General features: G+C 39.2%; 1 protein-coding gene across 10 annotated transcripts in view; it reads right to left on the bottom strand.

Moving 5' to 3' along the window:
- Window positions 1-14,069, bottom strand: part of CPEB3 (cytoplasmic polyadenylation element binding protein 3) — an 80,849-nt gene that overhangs the window by 66,500 nt on the left and 280 nt on the right. For 2 of the 10 annotated variants that reach the window (XM_058841161.1, XM_058841162.1), the window contains exon 1: window positions 1,921-2,176. In XM_058841161.1, the coding sequence (XP_058697144.1) occupies window positions 1,921-2,094 (174 nt within the window). In that variant the 5' untranslated portion in view covers window positions 2,095-2,176. Of the gene's footprint in view, window positions 1-1,920; window positions 2,177-5,264; window positions 6,176-6,520; window positions 6,722-8,695; window positions 8,827-8,860; window positions 10,036-13,808; window positions 13,896-14,069 lie in introns of those variants that run through there. The other 8 variants (XM_058841160.1, XM_058841156.1, XM_058841157.1 and 5 more) reach the window with 8 other exon arrangements.

Below are 14,069 nucleotides of genomic sequence, written 5' to 3'. Positions count from 1 at the left end.
TAAAAACTGTGAAGTCTAGAATAGAAGCAAAATTCAGATGTGTACTGTTCAAGATCACTTTCAAACTTTAAACTAAACCGTGCTATATTTTAGCTCCCCTTTAGCATAGGTCTGCTAGGAACTACTCTTGAGTGAACTTAATGTAAGGAGAGCTATTTTCCCAACTGCTAACAAATGGAAATATTCATCATTCACTCAGCAAACTTTTTTCCTTGAAAACCACCAGAACCTGAAAACACTACTTTTCGAGGTCTCTCTTCCTCTTACGTTCCATTCACAAAAGCAGTCTAGGCAAAAAGATGAAAACTGGGAGAGATGATCCAAGAAGGGAAATAGCAAAACGAACTCCATGCCCTTTACCTTCCCTTCTACAGTTCCTCCCAAAGAAAGAAAAATCTTTTATCAAATCTTTAAGACAGAATTACTGATTCACTGTTCGATATTAATACCTTTAATGTTTTTAAGGAAGTCCTGTCTGTGTACGGAGTTGATCAGAATATCAGCTGATTACTGAACTCAGACCTTTCCTCTACCTTCACTAACTCTGACAGCTTAACTATGACTGATTACTCTAAATCAAAACTCTGATCAATAAGCAATTAGTGCTCAATCATCACACTTTGAATATGAAACAGCCATGTGCTTTTTTCCTGTACCATTACTATGTTTTAGTTAATTTGAAAATGCAGACATTTACAATTCAATCAAATTTAAAATCTAGCAAAGAATTGTAAAATACTTCACAACTACTTAGCTAGGACATCATGTGTTACTTGTATCTGTTACACTGGAAGACTACTGAGATGCCACAATACGTGTTTCCACATTTTAGTATTCAGAATCTGGCTACAAACAGTACTAGTTAACAGTACCAACAGAAGCATGTAAGAAAGGTGGGGGGGGAAATAAAAGCAGACCTGAGTACTTTCCCCTTTTTCTTTTCTTTTTGTACATAAAATTGCAGGGTGTCAGTACTTGTGTGTCATCACGCCAGAAAAATTAAGACTGGACTACATGTTAAGAAATAGTTTTTAAGGTAACAGAAACACTACTGCGATTACCTATAAAACTATCAAGAAGCTAGAGCCCAGAATGACAAATTTAGACTAAAGAAATACAGTGTTTTAAAAATTCATCTTTAAATAGATTTATTACATAGTTGCATACAACTATTTCTGACTGAAAAAACCCTCTAGAATTAGAAAAGGTTTTTTAAATTAGTCACCAGTGTATTAGCCAGTAAAACTCCATTACTCATAAGCACAAAACTTTAATTGTTACACTCATAAACGTTTCAACACTTGAACTCTATATTTATACATATATACACACATATTTAAACACAAACTCACTGCATATTAGAATTGGCATTTTGTTTAAGTATGAAATATTGAAATTATATAAATTTTCTAAATTTAGCTTATAATTTTATCTGGTCCAGATTAATTCCAATTGAAAACAATGAGGAAAAGAACACCACAACAAAAGACTTGCCCAAAAGTTCTTTCTCAGTCTCCATGCAAAAGATAGCACATTAAAACTATCTTTATACACAATAAACACCACCTTATTTATTTCTACTAGGAAAATATTTATCAGTAAAGCTGCCAAGAATGGTTTGATGCATGCCAGAATCTGCAATGCTTTTTTTGTTTCTAAATAACATTACTTGGAAAATGGCAAAACTCAGCACAGTTTCTGGAAAACTGTTGCAGTGTTGCTATAACTAAAAATCCACAAGGTAGAAATACTTAGAATACTGGTCTGCAAACATTTAACTCCTTCTCTATCTTCCCTACAAAGAGAATGTCTTACCCTTCCCTCCATGGACCTATTTCAGGCACTATCAATCCTCCTAACCCCAAAGCTGTGTCCCAATACCTTCACATGGTCAAAAGCTGAAAGGAATACACTATTTACCTGAGATGAGTGAAGGGAAAGAGAATAGTGGAAGCAGCTCAGAAGCTGGAGATGACAACAGTTCTGTACAAGCCCCACCACTCTGCTGGAAAATGGAACTGAGCCAGTGCCAGGAGAATGGCGATCCAGGGAGAATGCCAGCCTCAAATGCCAGAGCTGAGGATCACCGAACATAATAGCACAACCTGACCACTTGCCACACGACAGTCAGAGACCCTTCACCTGAACCACTCAGAAGCCAAAGCATATTCAGAAGAACAAGCTGGCCATGTTTTTGTATTTCCTATCTGGCCTAGTTCCACATCTGCTGCATGATCTCGTCTCCAACTCTTACTTGCTGCATTACATTTCACTCCAGACTGATCACTTCTTCTCATTTTCAACTATCAGCTTTGTATCTCTGGGTTTTTTTTATACGTTGCAGGCAATTTTTCCCAATAAGTATATGAATATGGTTTCCTTCAAAGCATTTTTAATGGCCTTTCTAACCAACCACATGGCAAACACCAGGATAATTCCTACCAAGTAGTATTTTAAAACTTCTGATATGTTCTGCAGCACAACTCCTTGGGACAGACACCAATCGGTTTTGACGTACAAGATGCACTACAGTATTACTCAAATAAAGGGATGAAAATATCTAGCATATTGCTTTATATACATGTTTTAAGAGAAACATTTTCAAATTTAACATTTTTTCCTAGAACAACATATATCAATAGCTGAGTATCAACTGTCTTCAAATACTATAGACTCAGAACATGAATCTCGGTTATAGATATTTTCTGATCAAAATTGGTGATCACAGCAAAGACCTGAACTAAAAAACAGCTCTCCTTGATGTTATTTCAAACAGTGAACATATTAATAGTTTTCTTCTTTCTTAAAAGACTCATAATCTTAACATAAAGTAACAGGTTAACACAAAGAACTTGCTCATGTGCATAAGTGCGTTGCTAGAAAGTTTACAGGAAGGTGTTTCTAAAGTAGCTCAAAACCACACAGTTATGGAGGGTGGGAGATGTAAATGGACAAACCTGCCAGAACTACTTGATAGTGCTGACAAGCAGAACTTACTGTGTCAACATATTGCCCAATTTAGGGAGGAGAAGAGCAAAGACAACCAGAACCTTGGCAGCAAATATTAAACTCTTAGACTGAATTGAATTTCATTTTTATCAGCGTAACTAAACAGCTGCCTGCTACCAATAGTATGGTTTCAAGATGTCTGGCATTTCATTACATATAGCAGCAATCAACATTAACCCAGATTAAAATTTTTAATAAGCAAAATTCAGCAGCTTGTATGAACGAAAAAAAAAAAGGAACCTAATAGGAAAAAAAAATTACAAGTGTTCTGAGTCTCAGAAATCAGACTGTTATACCAGCTGGTACTGAGAATAGCCTAAGCATTTGCTTTCAGTTGAACATGAAAATACCAGGTTAAATTCACAAAGAAGAAAACAAGTTTCCAATTCTACATATTGATTAATACTTTAGTTTTTTGAAACATTAATTTCAAAATCAAAAGAACTTTTCTTTAAAAACAGTTAGCTATTTTTCTTCCTCGTGATGAGTGAATAGCTGCCAGTTTAATTTGTGACAATATACAGTCACAGTAATAAAGTTCTGTATTCATAAAAGATGTATCTCACTAACCAAACCACAGAAATAAGATCATTTACTGTTGTTTTCACAACTAATTCAAACATACCAAAATTTGTAATGTTTTACATGTAGACAATTAAGAATACTTGTAAACTGAAACACATTTCCCACTCCCAAGAAATGACTGGGAGCTATTAGCTTTTGTGGTGCTGTGCTGTGTGCAACATAGTATTTACACCAGGCGTATTGTGTCTAAAGTATAATCTTCCTCCAGCCTTAAGTGCTTCAGAGACATTAACCAGCAGCTCACCAGAAGCCACTCCACCTTCATTTAGGGCAGCCAATAAAAAAATTGCAACTCTCCCTTTAAATAGAATGAAGCAGCAAAATGAAATTTCAGGGCTGACTATAAGATGTCCCCTTTGAATAGGACTGGAAAGTGCATATATTTTACTTCGTCTCCTAAAGTAATGGGGGTGCAGGTGCATTTTTTTTTTTTTTTTTTTTTTTTGTGTTTCTAAAACTAAGTGACAATCTGAATGCTACTCTTACCAAACTGGTAAGTTAAAAATTTTTGAGAGATCATACTTCCTTGAGAAAACAACTACCTAAAGAGCAAGCGCATATGAATGATTTAACTGTATTTCAAAGCAGAAAATTTTGACTTGTCTGACAGCAAAACAGCTAAGCTAGAAAAAGTCCAAGATTCACTTCACCTAGTATAGATATAACTGCAAGCTCTGCTTTTTTTCAACCTAAAATGGATTTCACACCATGACAGGTTTCATTCTGCATTAAAATTGCAAATCTTCCATTTGGCCCACTTTCAGCTGCAATTGATCTGCTTTGTCGTCATAGATTTTAAAAAAACAGTGAAGGGCACTGCAGCTTTAAATATTTCAGAGCTATGTAGCTAGTAAATAGACTCCATTGCAATATGGCTCTGAAGGTCGTGTCCTATTGTCTCTTTTCTCTGCAAATATTCTGAACAGCATAAAATGGTTTATTTCATACAATACCTCCCTGCCATTTCAAAATCATGTCAATTGTATTAGGCATTTCCTTACTGGAAAGGACAGATACGCCACTCTTTCCATACACACCCACGCTGCTTCGAGATGTATTCAAAACGTCCACTGTGAATATAACAGCAGGGTGTACGTATTAGATGTACACAGCTTTTCATATGGATGCCTTATGCGAACAGACTCCCCGTTAAATCCCACCACAACATAAGGACAATTAGTTATTGCAATGGTGACAAAATAATCAACTGAATTTCAGGTCAAGAAGCATCTTTGCAAAATTAACAGCCCAGCTAGAAAACTGAAGCCAGCAATTTCAACATCTCAGCTTTCTCACATATGGGAGAATATGAAAAAAAATTCTAACACAGCACCAAGGGAACGTAGTCTGCTGAACCTGTTTTTCATGAAGGCTACTACCTTTCAGATGCTAAAGAAAGAGCAAAAAACAACAATAAAAAACCTCCATGCGCCACATTTAACAATAAGTTACAAGAAAAATAAGATTTTAAACCTTAAGCTAGAATTGGAAATCTTTGTGTATGCACTCGCTAGGTTCAACCCCACTTCTTTCATGTAAGGTGACTATTTGATGAAAATATGAGTTATGGAGAGGCCACTCAGACAGAACAGTAACATGAAACACAGCCCTACAAAAAATACAAATTTGTGACAGCTGTCATCATGCAGAAGGTGCGTGTAGTCATTTACCTGAAAAGGCAACAGATTGTTGCCATTGTCCGTCCTGAACGCGTTGTCTTCCATCCAGGATTTGGGGGTTAAGGGTGCAGCCCGTGGGAACTTCGGAGGGGCAATGACATTGCTGGAGAAGGGTTTTTTAAGGGGTGAAATGGGATTGAGGGGGGAGGGCACGCCGACTCCCACTCCCACGCCAACCCCCACTCCAACTGCCCTTCGAGGGTCCCTACCAGCCTGCAGCCCACCCCAAGGGTTGGAAGGTGTACTCCAAGCTGCGTTTTGATGGTTATTCCAGCTGGAGGAGGAAGAAGAAGAAGCAGAGGAGGAAGACGGTTTGCTGGTCATGATGGGCTGATGGCTGTAAGCAGCATTTCTCTGGGCGAAAGGTGCCTGATTAGGACTCACAGGTGACCTCCGCTGCTGCTGCTGCTGCTGAGCTTGCTGCTGCTGCTGCTGATGTTGGTGGTGTTGAGTCTGAGCTAGGCCAATCTGAGGTGAGAAAGTGCCACCAAATACAGGGTTGACGTGGTGTGGAAAATTCTGGAAAAGCATTGTCCCGTTGACTGGAGTAATCCCTTGGAAAAAGCTATCATCCACCGTGTTTGTGGTCCCTGTAGACCAGGTGCTGCCAAACGAGGGAGACAAGGAGGTGCCGGCTGCAGGTTCTTGTTGAGGCTGGTGAAAGCTCAAGCCAGGCAAAATGGGAGACTCCATCTGCATCTTCTCCTTGCTATTTTGGGAAGGAGCTGATGTGCCGATACTAGTCACTGAACTGTTGTCTTCTGGTTTGGGTGTCTCCGACGAGATGGGTGTAGAGGGGGCTTCTGCTGAGTTTGGATCTTGCTGCTGCTGCTGCTGCCGCTGCTGCTGGGGCTGGGCTTTGCTTTTGTCCATCAGTAAATCATCCTGCATGGTTTGCGCAGCTGAAACAGTAGGGGAAAAAAACCACAAAGACAGATTATTAACATTGTCATTCATACCACAAGCCAGTCTGTTTTAATCATTTGCCAGCCAAAAATCTCGTCCTATGTACTATGTACTATGCTACAGCATATTGCAAGGCAAACCCGTAATCTTCCCCCTCCCCCATTTAGGAATATGTAACCTTTGATCGTGCTAGATTGCCTTTAAAATATTTTTTAAGATGCTTCACCCTTTTTGATGCCTTGTTTCCCTTCAGTCTAAATGAGAGATGTGCTTATAGGGCAGAGATATACAGCAATTTCGCCACGTCTCTTTTCTCTTACACCGGAACTCAGAGCTCTCACCCTGCAATGAGAAACTGATTCTGGTTCCTGTTTTTCCAAGCACCCTCCTCCTCCACCTCCTCCCCCTGGTTATTTGCATACGTCAATAAATACTGCTGCGTCCTTCAGCAAGGTTAAAAAGACACCAGTCTTCGCTCTTCTCCACCCCCTTTTCTATTAGGGGACCTTTAAAGGAGCCGGGTACCGATTTTCCTTAATTAACAAGCAAGCTTGCAGTGACTGAGGTTTATCGGAGCGAGAGCGCCCAGGGACGCTGGCGCTGATACGGGAGCGGCTCCTCGCTGCACAATCGCTTCCTGCCCGCTCCTGCCCCAGCCCGCGCCGGCTCCGGGCAGCGGAGGCGATGGCACAGCCGGGAAGGGGGGCCGCGGGGCGGAGACACTCCGTGTACAAAGCCACCGATGGGTGTTAGATTTGCCTTCCGTGACCTTACGATCTCTCCGCGTAAAATGCTATTTTACATCAAAGCAGTCCTTTACTTGAAGGTATAGCTGTCTACTCGCTCTATTTATATACATACCCGCTCTATTTATACACATACATATGAAATCATCGGTGATTTGTCCATTAGAAAAACATAAGGTCAAAATCAGCAGACCTGGGAGGTATTATTAGACTGTGATCTTTCTAATGCTTTCAAATGAAATACAAAACCAGGGAAAATCGAAATATTTACAATATAGACAAGCTGCATGTTAAAAATCATCTTTATATGTACAAGACAAAGACTAGTGATGCAAATTACTTGCTAAATGAATACATAAGTTTAAACTTTAGAAAAGAAATGTATGTGGAATGGGTGAGGCTTATATCTGCTAGAAAAGGTGCTCTATAGGACAGATCATATAATTTTATTATTATTTTGAGACCCAATAGTACTAATACAATACAGACATCAATGAACACCAATTGTATGAAATCACAACAGGAACCTCCATATTTTGCAGGGCTTTAGTAAATTGAGGAGATCATTCCAAATCTCAAAAGTATTTTAAATGAGCCCCAAATCACTTAAATTGAGTAACTATGTCAAAGACGGTCATTGCTGAATACCTAACTGCATTGCTATTGAGTTAATCACATGCCATTTACATGCCTAAGACTGCGTTTTTTAGGATTGCTTTTGTAATGCAACAATGTAAAGCCAAATCAATTAACTGTTTAAAAAAGGTGGCAAAGTGTGAAACTGTCGACACTGTCCTTTCTGACATCACATAGTCCAGGTGTATCTTACATTTTTTTGTTCTTTCCTTTAAATATCTTCTGAGGCACATTTAACACATTTTAGTTAAAATGAATGTCAGGAGAGGTTTCTGGTAGCTAGTAAGTTACTGCTTGTGCTCCCCCTGATTTACCAGTTCAATAAGTAAAGCAAGCAGCAAGGCTTCCTGAGCAGACTATGCTGTGAGACAACATTAAGCTCCTAAGGACAGGGTAAACCATTGCATCTGTTCCAGGCAGCACTGCTGCTGCTGGGAGTGCAGAAAACCTTGCAAGGCATTTTAAAGCAATACTGCAGTAAACCACAATATACCAAGCTTTGTATGTGTAACTTTCCATTAGCTTCACTTCTACCCACGTCACTATTACTCCTAAGGCTACATAAAACTACTGATGATTCCACATCAGAGGGAGAAAAGAATTATGTGTATCCCTCTCCCCTGGGTCTGAGCTATCAGTATAAAAATACATTTAGAGAGAAAAACACAGCAGCTGAAATGTTAGAATTCTGTCGTCAATAAAGTTATATTTAAATTAGTTAGTCACTAGGTTATCTATAGTGGCTAGTACAGCAGTTGCTTCAAATCTGTACCTTGACTTAGCTAGCTGGTTATGAACTTTATCCTAAGGACTGTGGTTCATATTCCCTTCCACATTGCTTCTTAAAGGCAAAAATCACTGCACAGTTCAACTCTCCTGTCAAGGTCAAGACCTTACTTTAATGAATGAAGCCAGTCCAAATGAAAGAATACTGGTTAATAAATGACTTTGAAAGACAGGCCAGTCAATGTCTAATGTTGGACTAGTATGCAGTACTCTTGATTATTTGCTGGTGTAAGTATTTGTACAAATTTACAATCCAGTACAGGAAATCTATATCCCCATAGCAATACCAGCTCCATTTGCATGCAGAAACCCACGCAGCCAACACAGAAATGTTTAAGGAACAGTTACCTTTGGATTTTCTGTATTTAAAGATCAACAAAACGACAGTATATTTATTTTCTTCTTTCAGGTTTGGTATATGACAAACAGTCGACCAGTCTGGCAAGAGCACTTTGACAACTGGAAGCTTTCAGCGCATGCTCAACCAAGGGATCATGGGGTTTGAAGTCTTACCTACAGAGCATTCCACTGCTGCTTCCCGAAAGGAAGAGAGCTCGAAAGGAAAAACAAAAATATGTGCACACTCCCTCTTCCTAGGGAAAACTGCTGCAATCTGAATCATCAGCTCTGAGAAAATATCTGACAGACCGAGCTGAAAGTGACTAACTAAATATGGGCTTTTAAACAGTCTGATTTAGAAGCCCAGATCAAATAGCCACGTATTCAGAACAACTGCTAGACAAAGAAATAATTCCAGTATTTCCAAATTTCCCTTACAAACTCCTAGCATAAAAAATAAATTATAAGCTCATACCAGCTATAAAATTGACAGCTATTACAAAGGAAATCGTGTCACATTGCTTAGCTGAAGAATATATTAAATAATAACGTGTCATAATATAATTTCTAAATATATTCTGAAACACAAATAGGTCAAGTATGAAAATTTAAAAACAAATCAAAATCAGTACACAGGTGGAAAGCTGTACTTTTTGAACAATTTCCAATTTTCAAGTTACAGCTTTTTCATTACTGAGTTGTTACTACACTGAAAAGTCTACCAAAAAAATAAGCTGCTCAGAAGAAAATCAAGGTGTGAATGTTACTATTTAACATTCCATCTATTCTGTACATGGTGGTGCCACACTTCACCTTCCTCCCTTTCACTACCCACCATCTACATATCCCAGCCTCTACATCAATACACAGCTTGATAGGAGTTCTTCTCATAAGATATTAATATTGTGATCATTAATGTAGGTCAGGAAAAATGTTCAGAATTTCATTCACTGGCACTTGGTGTTCTGTTTTTCACTAGTCCATGAATTATTCTGCATATTTATACTGGGTAATTCATAATACTACTTATTCAGACGAAATAGTAATGCTCATAAGGAAACACAGAGTTGAAATCAGAAGTGTGAAAATACCTAAAAGTGCAGGCTGATTTTCCAAGGATGAAATATGCATAGCTTTGTGCATGAAAGAGAAATGACTAAAGCTGAGAAAGATAAATTAGGGTAGTTGAAAGTGAGTTGTTCTAACACTTATGTCTCTGCTTTCTGCACTCTGTTTATGTTGGACTGTATGGTCTGCCTGCCCTACATCAGCACTGTAATTAAGAGTTTCTCAACGCTTGCTCTAACCTGTTTGTGCTACTCTGAATCATTAAAGGCAGCAAAACTGCTTTCTTACTGCAAGTGAAAATACTTAGCTTTATGAACTATCCCACCTCTCATAGGGCTGGCTCTTGGCATTCTATGCCCCTCCTTTATGTCTTCATTTACTTGTGGGTTATTGCTTTTCAGATGATTTCAGGATTCACATGCAAGGGACCACACTGTTTCTGTCAGTTCTTCCCACAAGACAGTTTCACTTGATAGATCAATCATTAGGATAAGGAAAAGCACTCCAGAACCAAAGAAAATCAAGATGTAGAGACAGTTTTTGATCGAGTAGCCACTAGAAGAAAACAATTTTTTTTTGTTGTTTCTAGCAACCAACTCCCTCATAACTGGAAGTTAAAAGACAGTAATGACTGCTGAATCAGACCACAAGAGCTGAATTCAATCTGGTATATGAATTACTTGACCTGGGCCAGTTCCAAAGAAACAAATGTAAGAAAGGCCCAAATAAGCCAAGTGAATTCAATTAGCATTGTATAAAGTGTATTTTTATTTTAAGCAATTCATTATGATGCAACTTAAGCCTCTTTAAGCCTCCTGTGACTAACAAACCATGCTAGTCTTTTTGACAGAAAGTGACTATTCCAACTAGCTTGAAGGTTAAAATGAACTGTTATGGTACTGAAAGAAAGCCAAGTTTTATTGTAGAATCACATTTTTCAACTTAGATTAGTTTTACTTTAGATTAATTGAGGGCTACTAATATTTTAAAAAATTGAACCAAGTAGATGAAACATGCCTAACTGATCTTGTAATTTAATTTTACATATTGCTATCATAGCAGTTAACATTTTTCCAAAATAGAATACTCCTATATTGCCAGGTTACTTAGCTTTTTTTTAAACAGTGAATAATTTCCACACTTTTAATACTGCCAGGTCAGAAGAACCATGTTAAAGTACAGGTCCTTATACCTACAGGACAAATACAAGAATATTTGTCCTTTTTTCCTCTTTTTCAGGCCTCACTGAAATAGTCATACATACATATACATTTAAGCTACCTCCATGTCATTCTTTCAGTAATTGCTTGTCAACTTATTTATTAAGCTTAAATCTGTATAAATTTGTTATCAAACCATTTAGTATTTTTAAAAGTTGATATTTTGCAGTAAATCCAATAGCCAATTTGAGGGCTCAATTTTAAGCCCTAAAGAGCTTATATTTTGGTGATTTTCATAAAGTTCTATACTTGCCTTAAAATGTGCAGTTTTACTGAATTTACTTAAAATGGCTGCTACCTCCAGTCAGTGTCTGGGAGCTGAGCTCTGGCAAAGCTCCAGGAAGAGCAGCCACTTTCCCTCACTCTGCTCTGGTCAAACAGAGCCTGTTCCCAGGAGAGTCCTCTCGGCTCAAATGTAGCCACACACAGCCAGGTGCAGGTAAGAGCTGACAGAGTGAGGCAGAGTGAACAGCAGAGAAACGGAAGGAAGAAACAAAGAAGGATCTATTAAGGCATGATATAGGAAGCAATAGTTTAAAAATGAAAAAAAAAAAAAATATGCAAGAGGCAATCTGAGATTTACAGTGGAAATTACCAATGCAAAGAAGGAAGCATAAAGAACAAAAAGTGGAAAGAAAATTAAGAGAAAATGTGGATGAGGGAGAGTGAAGGAGGAGATTGTGGGGGAGAATAAAGCAAGCATTTGAATAGAGCAGCTGCATATCCAGTCTTGCTAAGGAGAACAGAGAAGGGTAAAATGACAACTCTTGCTCTGTCTGGGAGTAAGGAAGTGTTTTTTTACGATTTTAAAACCAGTTGGTTATATAAATATTTTAGGATCATACTTTGATTCTGGAAAGAGTAGACAAAGAACATATAGACCAAGCTGGCCAACAGTTTCCACAAATTGGTTTTGGGATTTCAGAATCTTCAAGCTATTTATGGGATGCTAAGGGGTCTGCCATAATAGAAAGTGTTGGGTTGTAAGGGTCCTTTAAAGCTCCTCTAGTCCAACCTCCCTGCAATGAGTAGGGATGTCTTCAACCAGATCAGGTTGCTTAACCTGACCTTAAATGTTTCCAGGGATGAGGAATCCAGCCTCTCTCTGGGCAACCTGTGCCAGTGCTTTACCACCCTCATCGTAAAAGATTTGTTCCTTATGTTCAATGTAAATCTACCGTATTTTAGTTTAAAACCACTAAAGCTTGTCCAATTATACTTTTACGTATCCTATTAAGATTTTATTTTTCACATTTGGAAAAAAAAATAGAATTTATAAGAAAAAAATAAGATGTCCAAGCCTACTGAGTGCTCACTATTTGACCTGATATTCAAGTTTTTTCCAGCCCAGCCTTGTAATATGTTCTCGTGCCAGTGGTAAAGCAAAGCAGCCACCCTTGTCACAGACAGTTCCTTAGCCTCAAATGGTAGCCAAGTGATCCTGGGTTCTGGTTCCATTTCTTCAGGTAAATATTCTTCACAGCTATTATTAGCCACTATGACCTTTATCATAAATGGCAGGCAACCAGCATATCCTTTCAACTTCAAAGCAAACGTACAGAAACTGCACAAACCACATACTCCTAGAGATAAAACCAGCTTCCCTATTTCCATTTGTAACACTTGACAATAAATAAAAAACAAAAACTAAGCTAGGCTAGCCTAGCTACTCAATGTTCTGGCCAATAGACAATGAGCTTATTCCAGACCAAGAATAGGAACCAGAAACTCTTGATATCCAATATTGCTCTTACATGCCACAGACAGCTGTAATTGGGACAGCGTGTATTAGGATCTCTTCCAGGAGGAGGTCATGGCCATGTGGTTTACTCAGGCCACTGTACAGTCAACACTCCTCAGCAGTGGTAGCAACACTGAATTTTATGGTCCCAAGGATAAGTAAAAAATAAATTTTCTGGGACAGGATGCTGATGCCTCCCTCCTACTTGTTTCTATACCTCCTGTGAGGAACATTTACATCTCTGTAAATACTTCAGTGTTCCTCTTTATGATATTTGTAGCAATTAGAAAATAAACAACACCCTTACTATTATGCACATAATACTACTTACAAGTCCAAGTCCAGGTGTTTTACACAGAGTTTGACAACACTTTTCTCTCTCCAGAGACTCTCAAAACCAGACTGATTTGTCCCTAGCTAAGGCAGCACAATCAAAGAATCCAGTATATTCCCTAAACTTGCCCTCCTATTCCACCTGATGTCTGCTATCACGAACATGCAAAAGCTTGATTTCAGCCAAGAACAGCTGTAGGTTGATGCAGCTGCACAGTTGGCCCTGAAAATTACAACCTTGAACAGCAACTGCAGTGTAGTTTACACGAGGTATACAGATTAGTTTCATACAGTAAAACCTAATATAAGAGCTATTCTTTAAAAATAAAACCTGAAAAGGAAATTTAAAAGTTGAATTTAACTAATTAATCTTTCCAAGAATCTGACATGTCACAACAGCCTCTGAATCCAAACAGGCTATTGCCTTTGCTTCGGGAGCATGACGTGGAGGCAGGAAACAAACACCCATGGTGGAGATAATTGGAAAGGCAACTTCTTTCCAGTTACTATCCACCCCTTTGCTCTATAAAGGCCTTTCAGCTTCTAATATTCCAGTTTTTCAGATTGCGACGCTCTAAGTTGATTTATGAACATACAACAAATTTTAAAAACACCTTAGAAGGACCTTTCCCCCTTGGAAGCAAACCAACAAACTCAAAAGAGAGCGTTGCCATTACCACCGGCCGGGCCATCCCTCACCCCACTTGCACACAGAAGCCAGGAGTCACCGGGCCTCCATCGAGCACCAAGTGCCACTTACAAGGACGCCTGTCCTTGTCATCGACAACACCACCACTGAAACGGATTAATTTCCCTTCTACCGTTCCCACCACCGCCCTTCTGGGCAGCGCGGTCGGGACTGGTACCTGTCGCAGGGCCCGGCGGCCAAGCAGAGGCGGGGGCCGCCTGCACCTGTTCGGCGATGGCGGGGGAGGGGGCGGGGAACGGGGGATGCTCCCGCCCGAGGGGGCCCCTACGGGAGCGGGGAGGGGGCAGAGCAGACAGCCCAGCCTCTCCCTCC

The sequence above is a fragment of the Poecile atricapillus genome, chromosome 6, assembly GCF_030490865.1.
Source record: "Poecile atricapillus isolate bPoeAtr1 chromosome 6, bPoeAtr1.hap1, whole genome shotgun sequence".
Lineage (NCBI taxonomy): Eukaryota > Metazoa > Chordata > Aves > Passeriformes > Paridae > Poecile > Poecile atricapillus.
This window is presented reverse-complemented; position numbering and strand designations above follow the sequence as displayed.